Source organism: Ciconia boyciana, chromosome 8 (genome assembly GCF_034638445.1).
Source record: "Ciconia boyciana chromosome 8, ASM3463844v1, whole genome shotgun sequence".
Lineage (NCBI taxonomy): Eukaryota > Metazoa > Chordata > Aves > Ciconiiformes > Ciconiidae > Ciconia > Ciconia boyciana.
The window spans coordinates 11,913,750-11,927,694 of record NC_132941.1 but is presented as its reverse complement, the minus strand read 5'-3'; the positions used below and the strand labels follow the sequence as shown (position 1 = coordinate 11,927,694).

At 35.6% G+C, this 13,945-nt stretch overlaps 1 protein-coding gene across 3 annotated transcripts in view; it reads left to right on the top strand.

The window, feature by feature from the left end:
• Positions 1–13,945, top strand: part of TRPM7 (transient receptor potential cation channel subfamily M member 7) — a 64,924-nt gene that overhangs the window by 41,839 nt on the left and 9,140 nt on the right. For all 3 annotated transcript variants that reach the window (XR_012043697.1, XR_012043698.1, XM_072869247.1), the window contains exons 21-35: positions 652–936; positions 2,042–2,216; positions 2,771–2,903; positions 3,785–3,969; positions 4,661–4,793; positions 5,264–5,979; positions 8,076–8,152; positions 9,082–9,141; positions 10,649–10,730; positions 11,129–11,199; positions 11,687–11,724; positions 12,426–12,451; positions 12,799–12,849; positions 12,938–13,003; positions 13,630–13,913. Coding sequence is in view for 1 of the 3 variants with exons in the window: in XM_072869247.1 (XP_072725348.1) it covers positions 652–936; positions 2,042–2,216; positions 2,771–2,903; positions 3,785–3,969; positions 4,661–4,793; positions 5,264–5,979; positions 8,076–8,152; positions 9,082–9,141; positions 10,649–10,730; positions 11,129–11,199; positions 11,687–11,724; positions 12,426–12,451; positions 12,799–12,849; positions 12,938–13,003; positions 13,630–13,913 (2,382 nt within the window). In the remaining 2 variants the exon portion in view is untranslated. The remainder of the gene's footprint in view (positions 1–651; positions 937–2,041; positions 2,217–2,770; positions 2,904–3,784; positions 3,970–4,660; positions 4,794–5,263; positions 5,980–8,075; positions 8,153–9,081; positions 9,142–10,648; positions 10,731–11,128; positions 11,200–11,686; positions 11,725–12,425; positions 12,452–12,798; positions 12,850–12,937; positions 13,004–13,629; positions 13,914–13,945) is intronic.

Below are 13,945 nucleotides of genomic sequence, written 5' to 3'. Positions count from 1 at the left end.
CTGTTGTGGGTTTGTTTTTTGTTTTTTTGGGTTTGGTGGTGGTGGGTTTTTTTTTTTTGGTATCTGTAACTCACTGTCTGCAAGTTGTAACGAAATAAACAACCTTACTTTTCAGAGGGTGAAAAGTGTATTTATTTATTAGTGTCAGTCAAACTGTACCACTACGCTATGACCGAGATGACAAAACAAAAAAAGCTTTATTGAGACAGGATAGCTATCACAACTACAATGTTGCTGGTCAGCAAGAGACTTTTGAGAAGTTCTATAAGAATTTTTAAATGAGAGAGAGAAAGTTCATTAATCTGGTACCTCAGGCCTAACTGAATGGGCAGAAAGTAGGGCTCATTTTTGTAACAGTAACTGCCTCAAAAGAAAAAAAAAAAAAAAACAACAAACAACCCACAACCCCCCCCCGCCCCCCCAAACCAGAATTCCTTCATAAATTGTTCAGACAGAAGGAAACATACATCCTCCTTGTCCTTATTGTGAAGCTGACACAGTTAAACACTGGTTTTGATTCCTCAGTGTAAAACAGTTATCCGTTTGAGTATTTTTTTTTTTGCAAGTATAAAAATGTTACTGATTAATATGTTTCAGTGTTGGTCCATGTGCAATAAATGTGAGCAGATCTGACTTTTATTTTTATTGCAGATTTTTATGTCAGAGGCTGGGAAGATTAATCAGAAGATTAAAGTGTGGTTCAGTGATTACTTCAATATCAGTGACACAGTTGCCATTGTCACTTTCTTCATTGGGTTTGCGTTAAGATTTGGAGCAAAGGGGAATTTTGGTGAAAACACGTACAGAGAAAATTATGTCTTTGTTGCTGGAAGAATAACATACTGTCTCAATATAATTTTTTGGTATGTGCGATTACTGGATTTTCTAGCTGTAAATCAACAGGCTGGCCCTTATGTTATGATGATTGGGAAAATGGTAAGTACTACTTTTGTTACTCTTCTTTTTCCCAACTGAAATATGTTTTTTGTGCTGCATCCATTTACAAATTTTTCTCAAAGTTTTATTTAGAAAAAGGTGGCTTATCCTGGTGTAATATGTCAGCAACTCAGTGTGCAGAATTAGCTAGCTGGAATATAACTTAATGTGTTTCAAAACAAGCACTGATTAGGCGGCTTTCTTTATAATGGAGCTTTCTCTGTCACATATCTGTAAAAAGCTGGCAAATCCTCCTTCTCTGGTCGGTTCTGTTCTTAGATGTCAGAGACTTGAATGAATATAATGATGCCTTTTTCTTGATTCATCTAGCATTGCTTTCCTTTTGGATCTGAGATTTATTTATAGTCTTGGTTTTCTTGCCTTTGCGCTCTCTAGTGCAAGAGTTCAACTTGTTTTGTGTCCTAAAGCACCTTCTCATTTTGTGCTGTGGGAAACTGGGAACAGGTTGTGGCTCTGTTCTTGTCTTCTCTCACACAAAAAATACTAAAATTGTCTAAATTTAAAAATAAATAACTTAGATTTACTGTCAGTGAGCTATTCTAAATATTTAAAAAGTTTTTAAGGCTTGAGAACTGTATATATGAAGGTGGAAGGAGTGTTTGTTTTTCTACCCCTATGAAATGGTTCCTACAAAGTTGAACCCTGTCATTCCTTAAAAATGAGGGCATCAAGTTGCTCATTTCTCGCTTTGATTTCTTGCAAGAGGTATAGGTTCTGTGTTTCAGCCCTTGGAAAACTACCTCTGCATTTTGTGCAGCTAATGAGCGCATTTAGGAAGGAATGTTTCTCTTTATCAGCTGCTACTCATCCACGTAATAGGTATTTGAGTTACAAAGGAAATACTCTCAGTTGACTTTGGCCAAGGATACTAAATACTCTGTAAGAAAGGACAGGAAAAAAACAAATTTTTTTTAGCGGGTTTGTTATTTAACAAAATTTTCTGACTGAAATATAAGTGTCCTAGACTCTGTTCCTTATATAATACATAGAATTAATCAAGCTTACACTGTCACTGCAAAAGTGTTTAAAGTTGTGAAATCATAATTATGACCTTGTGGGTTAACTGACTTTTTTGTGTTAATAGGTGGCCAACATGTTTTACATTGTGGTGATTATGGCACTTGTACTACTTAGCTTTGGTGTTCCCAGGAAGGCAATATTGTATCCTGATGAGGCACCGTCTTGGACTCTTGCTAGAGATATTGTGTTTCATCCATACTGGATGATTTTTGGTGAAGTGTATGCCTATGAAATTGATGGTAAGACACTGCAATTTTGAAGCGAGTAAGGGAAAAACTTACCCTGATAGGATCTTCTCAAGGTCTTACGAAATTCTAATTTTATGAGATGAAATGCCTAGTGTTGTTGACATTGATTCCACTCATTGGATTATCTCCTCTTTGTGGGTTGCAGCTGTGTAACTTCTTGATTTGACTTTTTCATTATTCTTTATAAAGCTTGAATGGCTTAGAATGAAAACTCTACATAATCACAATTTCTCACAAGGCTGTTCCTAGCAAGATTTTGGAATTTTCCCCCACAGCTGTCATGCCAAAATTTTGGCTGTGGTGGTTGTGTTATGCTATTTTGTAATCCAACAATATGATTATACCATAGTGTTAACCAGAAACTTTGTCTCCTGTATTTTTCTACCATATTCTAAACGCATGGAGACATTTTAAATTGCAGAACCAGTGCATGATAGTTGGTTGTTGCAATCGTTACAAGTGATCTCCCCCCCCCCCCAATCTGTACCTGCTGGGAATTCTAAAAGTTGTATGTATTTTCTTTGTGTCTTTTTTTCCCAACACAGTATGTGCAAATAATTCTGATGAAAAAGTTTCTCATCTCTGTGGCCCAGGAACATGGTTGACCCCGTTTCTTCAAGCTGTCTACCTCTTTGTACAGTACATAATTATGGTTAATCTCCTTATTGCATTTTTCAAGTAGGTATATGGGTAATCGTTAATTTTTGCTAATCCTTTGATAAGTTTCTATTTCACTGCAATAAGATGACAAGATAAGAAGAACTGATGCCAGTTCAAAACAATCCCATTTGCTGGAAGGATTTTCAGGTTCTAAGGCTGGTCTTCGTCTCCTTCTAACTGCAAGCCCATGATTAAGTAGGGAAGTTTGTGATGTGAGTAGTATGTCACATCAATGAGGCCAGGGGAATCGGAAGTTTAAGAGAATTTGAAAGCACTTTGTAACTTCTCTTTATTAGAAAGCAAACAGAATTGTTTCTGGATCTGTATATTGACTGTTGTTCCTACATTCATTTAACATTCTCTGGTTGAGTTGAATTGTAGTAGAGTAAATTGTCTTTTACAGTTCTCTGCAAGTGTTTGATTTATGGGAATAAGCAGCTCACTAACACTGAAGAATGGCAGACTGCAGAATTGATGTGGTCTGATATAAAAATCTGGGTTTCATTAGAAATAATTTTTGTTAGTTTGTTTGGAAAACTTGAAATTTGATCTCAGTGTAGTTTATTTCTGAGGAAAGGTACTGAGATGTTACCAGATGAGAGACTTTTTTAACCCTCTCCTTGCTGTGGATCATGGTGTTTTCTTGAATGTGTTTTCCAACTTCCACTAAAATAATTTTGCAGTAAAAGACAAGTATGTGCTTTTGTCTCTTACTTAGCTAGCTTCAGAATTCAAGATTGTTATCAAAGTGTTAATAAAACACAACCAAAACAAAAAAAAAAACCAAACCCCTAAACCCCAACCTCACCCCCTCACCCCACACCCACACACACACTCCCTCCCACCACCCCAAACCAAAACCCACCTTGATCTGTTAATGCTTTTCTGTTCCCTTTCAGCAACGTGTATTTACAAGTCAAGGCAATTTCAAACATTGTGTGGAAGTATCAACGCTATCATTTCATTATGGCCTACCATGAAAAACCTGTTCTGCCTCCACCACTTATTATTCTTAGCCACGTGGCTTCCCTGTTCTGTTGTATATGTAAAAGAAGAAAGACAGACAAGACTTCAGATGGACCAAGTATGAACAGTTGTTATCCAAAAAATTGCAGTAACTTTTTTGATATGGTTAAAGCAAACTGTCAGAAAAGTGCTATGTTCTTGGTTACAACGTATGTTCTCAAGAAAATTGAAGTAGGTCTTAATTTTCTGTGTTTTTAATATTGAATAAGACTCTAATTCTCTTCGAAGTCCCAGTGTTTTTATGAAGGGTATAATGCACAGCCCCTAGAAATCTCCAGTCAAACTAACTTATGACAAAAACAAACAAACAAACAAAAAGATATTAGATTTCCTATTAGGATTAATGGGGGAATAATTTTCTTTCTTTCTGGAAAACTTCTGTTCTTACTGGAAACCCTTCGAAAATTAAAAAAAAAAAAAAAAAATTTTCCACAGATGATAAAATCCAGTTAAGGAATCTCGCTTCTTCCTCAAAGAAAAAGGGATTGGAGGGAGGAGCGTAAGGAATGATGATATTGTGCACAGATCCTCTCAGAATTACTATTTTGGTTTTTATTTTAGAGGAAATCTTTGATGTTGAACCTTTTTCTAGCAAGGAGAGAGGAAGGGTCTTAGGTGGCACTGTGGTTTTTTGTTGTTTTTGTTTTGTTTTTATTTTAACACCTGTTGTAAAGTTGTGGCTATTAGTTTCCAGCACCTGTACTACTTCACTACATATGCATCTTCTTAACTGTTTAATCTCTCTTTAGAACTCTTCCTGACAGAAGAAGATCAAAAGAAACTTCATGATTTTGAAGAGCTGTGTGTTGAGATGTATTTCAATGAAAAGGATGATAAATTTCATTCTGGAAGTGAGGAGAGGATTCGAGTCACATTTGAACGGTAGAATATTTACAAACAAAATTTCTGAATAGAGAAGTTTAGAACTTTTGCAGGTTTTTGAAATGTGCTTTAAGGGGGGTAGAATGCAGCTCAAGAAAATAAGTATTTATGCAAACTTTAGATTATGTCTTTCCATTGCTATGCAGAAACTAATAATGTGATTGATGCTTCCTGATCTGTAGCAGGAATCAGTAAGCTGAGGCAATTGTATTATTTAGTTTCTCATGATGTTTTAATAAACTGATAAATTTGAAAAAGTGCTATAGGGACCTCTTTTGATGTGTGTGTTAATTCTGTGATTCAGAAGTACGTACAAATGTATTACAAAACAGTCCAACACTATAGTGTATACCATCTTGAAATTTCAGAGTTTTTTTTCCTTAAATGGGCAGAAAGAGTTGCAAAGATGTTTCTTTTGCATATTGAGAAAAATACCTTTTATAGCTACTTCATAATTTGATTTTTCTTAGGGTGGAACAAATGTGCATTCAGATAAAGGAAGTTGGTGATCGTGTCAACTACATAAAACGGTCATTACAGTCTTTAGATTCACAGATTGGTCACCTACAGGATCTCTCTGCTCTAACTGTGGATACTCTGAAAACACTGACTGCACAGAAAGCTTCAGAAGCCAGCAAGGTTCATAATGAAATCACACGGGAATTAAGCATTTCAAAACATTTGGCACAAAACCTCATTGAGGATGGCTCTCTAAGATCTTCTGTGTGGAAAAAGCACAGCATTGGAAACGTCTTTGGTTCTTTTCCACAAGGAGGCCTTGAAAGTAATAATGCTTTACTTTGTAACATTTCTATACGTGATGAAAAAGAAGTCCAACATAAGACAATTGGTCAGGAGTTAGCTCCAGTTCCCCGAAGAGAAGAAATAAACTTCCAAGAGGCAGGTTCCTCAGGCAGTGCCTTATTTTCAAATGCTGTTTCCCCTCCAGAACTTCGCCAACGAATACAGGCTGCAGAGATCTCAAAATCTATTAGTAAAAGTAAAAAGTTAGGCAATTCATCCAACAGCATGCCACATGTAACATCCCCAACAGCTAAATTTTTTGTTAGCACTCCATCTCGGCCCAGTTGCAAAAGTCAGCTGGATTCTTCAGCAAAGCATGAAGAGACTGTTTTCTCTAAGGCTACAGAAGGAGATAATAATGTAGAATTTGGTGCATTTGTGGGTAAGTATAACAAAGTAGATTCTGAATGTCCTGAAGTCATTATTAGCTGCTCTTATCCTCTTGCTTCTGGCTCTGCTTGCCTTGCTTTCACCCAACCTTGTGTTGAAAATGGAGGATACGTTAATTGTGGTTTTATTCATGATGAGAGTGACACTAATGATAACTACAGCTGCAGAGTTGACAAATGTGATCACCAGTCCTCTGTCACCTTAATGAAGAACTACCCCCAAATGAAGTTCTCTTTGTCAACTGGCAACTTGACGTCAACAGTCAACTGTGGCGGCTCACATGGAAAATTGAATATTAAAGATGAACTTTCCAAAAGTCAGCATGTCCATGCAATGGAACTACAAAACCAAGATTTATGTTCTAACATCCTTATGGGACTACTTCATAAACTGTGGACCAAATCTAAGCCACAAGGTTTGACTTATCAAGAATTGTATGGTATTTTGGGTGTATTCCGGTTGCAGGTGACTTTATTCTACCATTTTGCTCTGCTTTTTTTTGCTTTTAACATCTCTAATTTCCCTATGTCGCTTGAATTTTTTTTACTTCAATTATCATTTCTTTATAATTCTGTCACATAGACAATATTTTTCTGAAAAACTTTAGCCAGTTGTTGAGTATAACAGTTGTACAATTAGCAGCTCTACAACTTGGTATGGGCATTGTAGACAAACTTTTCGTGGCTCATTATAAAGCTCCTACCTTCTCATTGCATAAATTAAAAATATTGTCTATTTCTTGACGTAATTGCAGAAGACTTCTTAGGCTGATGGAATCCTGAACAAATATCTTCGTGGTATCTGTGTCAACCTGAGGGATCTTCCTATGTTTCTAAAGACTGTTATAACTGGGATCTTCCACTGTTGCCTAGACTAATGTATCTTTTGGCCGTCGTTTTGGAAGCTTCCAAAGTCCTTTTATTAAATACAGCATTATGCCTCCCCTCAAGTTTTGCTTAACAGTAAAAAGGTGTGCGTTTTTGGTTAGAGTTACCTACATATTTGAACGGTAAAACAGTGGCAGATTCATTGCAAAACACAGGTGTGGGTTTACTAACTGATTTCTGTAAAGTAGATAATGCTTTAAGTACGCTTACTGTATAGCAGATCATCACAATCTGGAATTGTCTGGTTGCCTGCAGAGGTGTTGTCTTGCCCCAGTTGTTCAGGGATGTCTCAGTGTTTTCCAAAGGTTCGTTGAGGATGTAAAAATGTAAATCTTTAGACAAGAGTTTTTATTCTACTGCTGTGAAACTTGAATTTCTACTAAGTTACCTGCATGCACTAGTGTTTTTAGATTTGTGTATGCATAGGAAGAGTATCTACATATTTGTACACTCACTAGCTATTTGTTTATAATTTCCTCATGGTTTAAAAAAAGAAAACTTATTTTAAATTCAGAAAGCCAGACTAAACAGAAATAATGGACAGTGATTGTATAACTCTAATCTTTAAATGTACTTCACCACTAATAACTTTGAATACTAACTATACTTATTTTACTGGAGCCAGATTTTTAGTGTGTGGTCCTCTGACATCTCTAGCATTTAGAACATACTCTTCATTCTTACTGTCCACGTTTTATAAAACTTGTGATACAGTGCAGCTTTCCATTGTGAAGCCAAGTAGATTTTCATTTGTTATAAAGCCACGTGCTTGGTAAAATTCTGAAAAGTATTTCTTGCAACTGGGAGGATGAAGGGTATATTGTAAAAGCTACCTCCAGAAAACTGTCTGCTTTTCCTTCATTTGTCATACATACATAAAAATACTGTAATTCAGACTGCTCTGTTCCTTTCATGTGAGGAGCATACACTTGAGTAAAATTTTAAAATGTTAGTTTTACTTTTTGAATTGTGGTAATCCATGCCTTAATGCGGGAAAAGCAATAGTTTCATATTCATATTCATATTTTGTTACACTGATTTTTACTTTAGTGTGTTTGGAATGTCTTCTCTAATGCAAACAGGACACAGAACTTAGATGGTTAGTAACCCTTTGCTATGGTGATGCAAACTATTGGCATGGTCAGAACATTGGAGGTTGCCTTTGATTTTGAATACTGTTTTTCAATTCACTGTGTCAAAGGTCACAGAGACAGCATGGAGTTACAGCGGTTTAAAGAGGCAGCAAGCAAAATTAAAGAAAGAAGTGCTGATATTGAGGTAAGCATGGAAGACTTTATCAAACATGTTAATGGGGATAATTTTTTTTCTTTTGAACTGTAACTTCACGATATGTTTTGAAAAAGTCTAAGAGCAAATATAATCAAAGAATTTGCAAAATGCAGCCTGGAAGGAATGTGTATCTGGGTTTATGATTAAAAAAAACCCAAAACAAACAAAAAACCACCCCCAAAGCCCTAAAAAACCAAACAAAAAAAAAAAATCCCAAACAAACAAACAAAAAAAACCCAAGTGAAAACTCATGCAACCTTAACTACACAAGTACTATTGCTTCATAGTATGATACTAATGAAATATTAAACGAGATCTGAGGTTATGAAAGCTGAGATGACTACAACTGTGAATTGAGATAAAAATTATGTATCCCATAATTAGTGTTTAATGAAACTTTTGACACGCATAAATTTCAAGATCAGCATTTAGGAAGATTTCAGTGATTTACATGATATTTTATAGAGCAAGATGATAGTGTATATGATTTTTAAAAGTGACAAATTGTTCATTATGCTTCCAAGAAGAAAAGGCCTTTCTAATAAACTTGTCATAAACTAAAATGATGTATAATTTCCATTTTCTTAAAGAATAATAAAAATAACTATATGGAAAGTGATTAATTGTAACAAATCTGACCTTCAAGTGCTATAGTATATATAAAAAAAGCTAGTTTTCTCACTGTAGCTGTTAAGTTAGTAAATGCAAGTTACCGTTTGCAGTTACCCCTCATTCAGGGGAGAATCTGACTTGAGAATTGCATTATGACCATTTGCAATGTCAGTGTTCTGCTGAGTTGCTCCTTCTGGACCTTCTGATAAGTATAATGTGTGACCACAAATCTTTTTTTGTGTGTGTATTTTTGGGATGGGTTTTGTGGTAATAATGTTTACAATTTGCTTTGGTTTTTTTAATAGGAGCAACAAGAAGACTTCAAAAAAGCTATATTGGAGGGCATAGACACAACCAGACTTCAAGTAAGTAAAGAAGGTTTCTGTTTATAAAAGGCATTATTTTCACCAGATACCAAATGTATTCTTTACAGCAAAGGCAGGGAACTCTTATTTTATTATATCATTATCTGTAAGTAAACCCTGGACATGATTTTTAAAAAAAAAAGGGGGGGTGGGGGGGGGCGGGTGAAGTTGTACAGTTGAACCTTTGTACAAATACAGCTGGGTGTCTCCTTGACGTAGGTCTAAATAGTTCCAGTTTGTTTGGTACTATTGGGATGCAAACTCCAGTAGCATTTCCAGACAGTACCACTGTTTGTAAACACTTAGTAATAGAGTTGCCCCATCTTAACTGGTGGGACTGGTTTGATTCTTAGCTTTCACGTAGGCCCTACAGTCATTGATTGTAAGATGCTGAAGATGTATGCTGAACACTGAAATGCATATAGACCTAAAAATGGGTCTTCAGAAGACGCTTTCAGCAGGTGCATTCTCTGTGTTGCATTCCAGTGAAGTACAGTAATTCTGTTTAGGGATGTAATGAAATAGTCTCTCATATATATGCACACACACACACACTTGTATATACACACACACACGCGTGCGCGTACGTGTGTATAGGGGTGTGTGTGTATATGTATTTAGGGGTGTGGGGGTGTATTCCTTAAGAGAGAAGGGTGAAAAAGAGTGGTAGCCATTTCCTAACTGTTATAAATCTTGGAATCAAAGCAGGGCATAGCATTCCAAGTTCTAGTTTTTATTCTTCAAAAATCTTGAATTTTTACATTTCATTCAGGTAACCATTGGAATTAATAGGCTGGTTGTGAGGAATGTTCCAGCCCTATGCCAGTTTACATGTAGTTCTAGTTTTTGATGGAACTGCCTTTCTCCTTTTTTGCAAAAGAAGTATTTTGTTGTCGAAAGCTGACCACCTCAGTAAATATTCAGAAAGTACGTAATTATTATTAAGGAATAAGTCCATGAGGAAATTCCATTCATAAACTGTAGGGTTTTATGTGGCAAGACTTCTCTAGTTTTTGTTCCTATTTTCAGTGGGTTCAAACTGAACTTCAGTTTCTGCTAGAGCCAAGTTCTTAAATGAGAATTGATAGTTAATAAAGGCATGTGACAGAATAGCTGAACTTGGTGCTTGTAGAGATCCAGTGTAATGTACATTTCTGTAGTTTGTATCCTATTGTAATGTTCTCTTTAAAAGAATTCTTTTAGTATGGGTCAGTAGTCTTAATGTACACCTGAAAATATTAGAGCTGATGGTTACTGTGAAGAGCCCTTTAACTGAATTATGCATTCAACTTGTACATTTTTGTGCAGCAAGGTATTTGAGGTACATCCAGAAGTTTAAAAAAAAAAACAACAAACAAACAAAAAAAACAAACAAAACCCACCAAAAAAACACCAAACAAAAAACCTAGATAGTCCTAGAAAAGAAAACTGGGCAGATTGTGTGCCAAAATAGTACTAGTTGAAAACAATGCTAATGATGACTAATGATACTTTTTTTTTTTTGTAGGGTCTTCAAACTGACTGTGGTCTAAGACAATCTAGTTCTTGCGGTGGGTTTACTGACCCTCTGACAGTCCATTCAGAACAACGTAAGTGTGTCATCTTTTCAGGTGACCTAATTTTATCTCAAAATTGTATTGATAATGCATATTCTAAGATGATAAAAAGGAATCACAAAAAGTTAAAGCATCTTGAAATATTTTCATGATTGGCGCTACTTGAATCCGCTTCTGTGTCTCGTTGTGGTTCTTCTAGTCATGCCAGCTTAATTCTGTTACCGTGTATTTGCCACAGATAGCTAGAGTAATAAAAAGCTAAGTGTTCTAGTCAGAACTGTGTTGGAAACTTGTAAAGGTCAGATAGTTGTGGATCAGGCCTTTTTTGAGAGCCAGGTTAAGCTGTCTAGTTGTTCACTCTATTAGAAAATAGGTAAGTAACAATAACACATGCCATTCTTTGTCCAGTTATGAATCTCTTTCATTTGTAGTATACAGTAAGAGTAGAAGAGCATCAATTGAAGACACTCAGCAAGTAGACTCTAAAGCAGCCTTACTGACGGTTTGTATCCTCCTTTTTTGTTGTTGTTAAGCAGAACTAGAAACTGTGAACAAATAAAGGTGATGAAACAGATTGTGTAAAGAATAATACTGATTTGTGGACTCATTTTTTCAAGGAGGCAACAGAAGGGGACCTATTTTGACTAAGGGAAGGAGTTGTTCATATTCTCACTATGAAAACATATGCTGCTTCCTCTTTATGGAAAAATGACAACTATTTGTTTAAGAAAAGAATTATTTATATAATCCATAAAACAGTAGTGAATGTATAGCCTTATCTATTCTTTTAACTGTAGTTACCGTTCCTCAGTTGTATTTGAGTCTTTCCATTCAACTGCAGTTCAGTACAGCCTGGTGAAGTATTTCCGATAAACAGGCTGTACTGCAAGATCTTTAAAACACATTACCATCCCACCTCTAATTAAATGTACTATGTTTTCCTTACAAAACCGAAACCTTCTTCGTTTTTCCTCTCCTTTGTTTTAAAGGATTGGTTACAAGGTAGACCTTCAAATAGCAGTCAAATGTAAGTAAGCTTTCTACTAATGGAGCAATTTTATTACTCTATATTTTGACTTGTTTTTCTTTTTGGTTATTGTCTTTGGCTGTAGTGGTATTCAGTTGCATTTAATGAAAAAATAAGGTTTAAGGTTTTTTTCTAATAAATAACTGAATGTGTTCACTGGAATGCTTTGACAGGTTCTATTTAGATTAATGGGGTCACATGTCAGAGGGCGAAACATGCCCTTAAATGAAAATGACTGTGCTGACACTTACTGAGGAGCTAGCTTCCTGGTAAAGGTCTTTACCCCCAACCTTTCAAACTGTAAACCTTCTCTGAAATTGTGTAGACATTGCTCTTGTTAACAATTATCCCCTGAGTTAACTGTTAAAGCCATTACCTTATTAATCTGATAACAGAAGGGTAAGCTGTTGTGAACAAGTTTTAATTAAAGCACCTCTGTGGGAATGAGCTCTTGTGATGCAAACTTTACATAATGTTGTGCGTGACTTGGTGGTATTTAAAGTATAGCTCTAAAAACATGAGATTACTTAACAGCCTTCCATTACTGTTTTGTAATTAAGAAACCTGTACTGCCCTTGAAAAAATAGGATAAAAGCAGTACTGTGAGGTTAACAAGGTGACCTAGGATGATGTGTCAAAATCAGTGAATACAAAATAAGTTTTTAAGAAGCAATGACTGTTGGTTTTGTGGCATTTCACAGGCCATCTGAAGAAGATACATTGAATGGTAAGTTTGTTTCTGCTATAAACAACCTGGGAGCTTTTCATATAAGTAACTGTGTGTGTCTTGTATGAGAATGTATTTAACTACTACTAAGTTGGAACTTAACGGACACATAATAGTGATTTTTTTTTTTTTTTTTAAATAAATAGCCTACCATTGAGCACTACAAATTTCTCCCGCACGCTGAGGTACTGAAGAGCTAAACATGCTACTTAATTTTCTGCACAGCAAATCTTTTTCAAACTGTAGTTACTTGGCAAGTGTTCTTTGCATGTGGTAATTTTAATACACCATACAGGTAGCAGGCAGTATCTCTTTTTTTCTTCTTTCTTTTATTTTTAATCTTTCAGGCATTGCTTCTCCTTTCAAGCCTATCATGGATATCAATTACTATTACTCAGGTCAGTCCCTCTTATGAACTAATGCTCATATTTTTCATGACACTTGTTAGATCCTTGAACTTTAATGGATGCTGTAATTTTCCTCTAGCTGTAGAAAGAAATAACTTGATGAGATTATCACAGAGCATTCCATTCACTCCTGTGCCTCCCAGAGGTAAGAATTGTACTTCTTGTTGCTGGTTCACTGTGGTCTTTTGGGGAAGAAAACAAAAGTAAACTCTGTACAGATTTCTTCTAATATAGAATGATCAAGCCAAATTTCACACTTGCTCACAGCAAGTGTGAAACTAAACTTTTAGTGAACTAAAAGAAGTCTAGTGTCTGTCTTGTAGCACTCAAAAATAAATGAATATGACACCTTTTCTAGCTCACTTGATTATGAAATCTAGATTTAATTGTTGTTGTCCTCAGAAATGGTGATACGGTGATGACAGTATTGTACTAACAGTTTTTATAACTATTCTGGAAGGATTCCTTTAAGTTGTTTTGACTCCTGTAAAGTGTAGACAAACTTTATTCATTGTTCTTAATGCTGTTTGAACAGTATCATTAATAGTTCTAATTAGGAGGACAAAACCACTGTACTACTTTGCTGCTGTATGAAAGAAGTTGGAGAGGGGTCTTCCCACTGGGTAGTTTAAAATTTGTTGTTAATTCAGGGTGTTGGTAGCAACTTAATATTGCAGAATGTTGAAATTTAAGAAACTGTAGGGTTTCAGTGCTTTTAATTTTAAACTTGGAAAATTAAATGCAGTAACTGCTTTTTGTGTTGTAATGTAGGTGAACCAGTCACTGTGTATCGCCTTGAAGAAAGTTCTCCCAGCATCTTGAACAACAGCATGTCTTCCTGGTCACAACTAGGACTCTGTGCTAAAATTGAATTTTTAAGTAAAGAGGAGATGGGAGGAGGTTTACGTCGAGCTCTTAAAGTAGTATGCACATGGTCAGAATATGATATCCTGAAATCAGGACATCTTTATATCATCAAGTCTTTTCTTCCTGAAGTTGTGAATACTTGGTCAAGCATTTATAAGGAGGACACTGTGTTACACTTGTGCTTGAGGGTAAGTTTTATCCTTGTCAATTATTAAACATA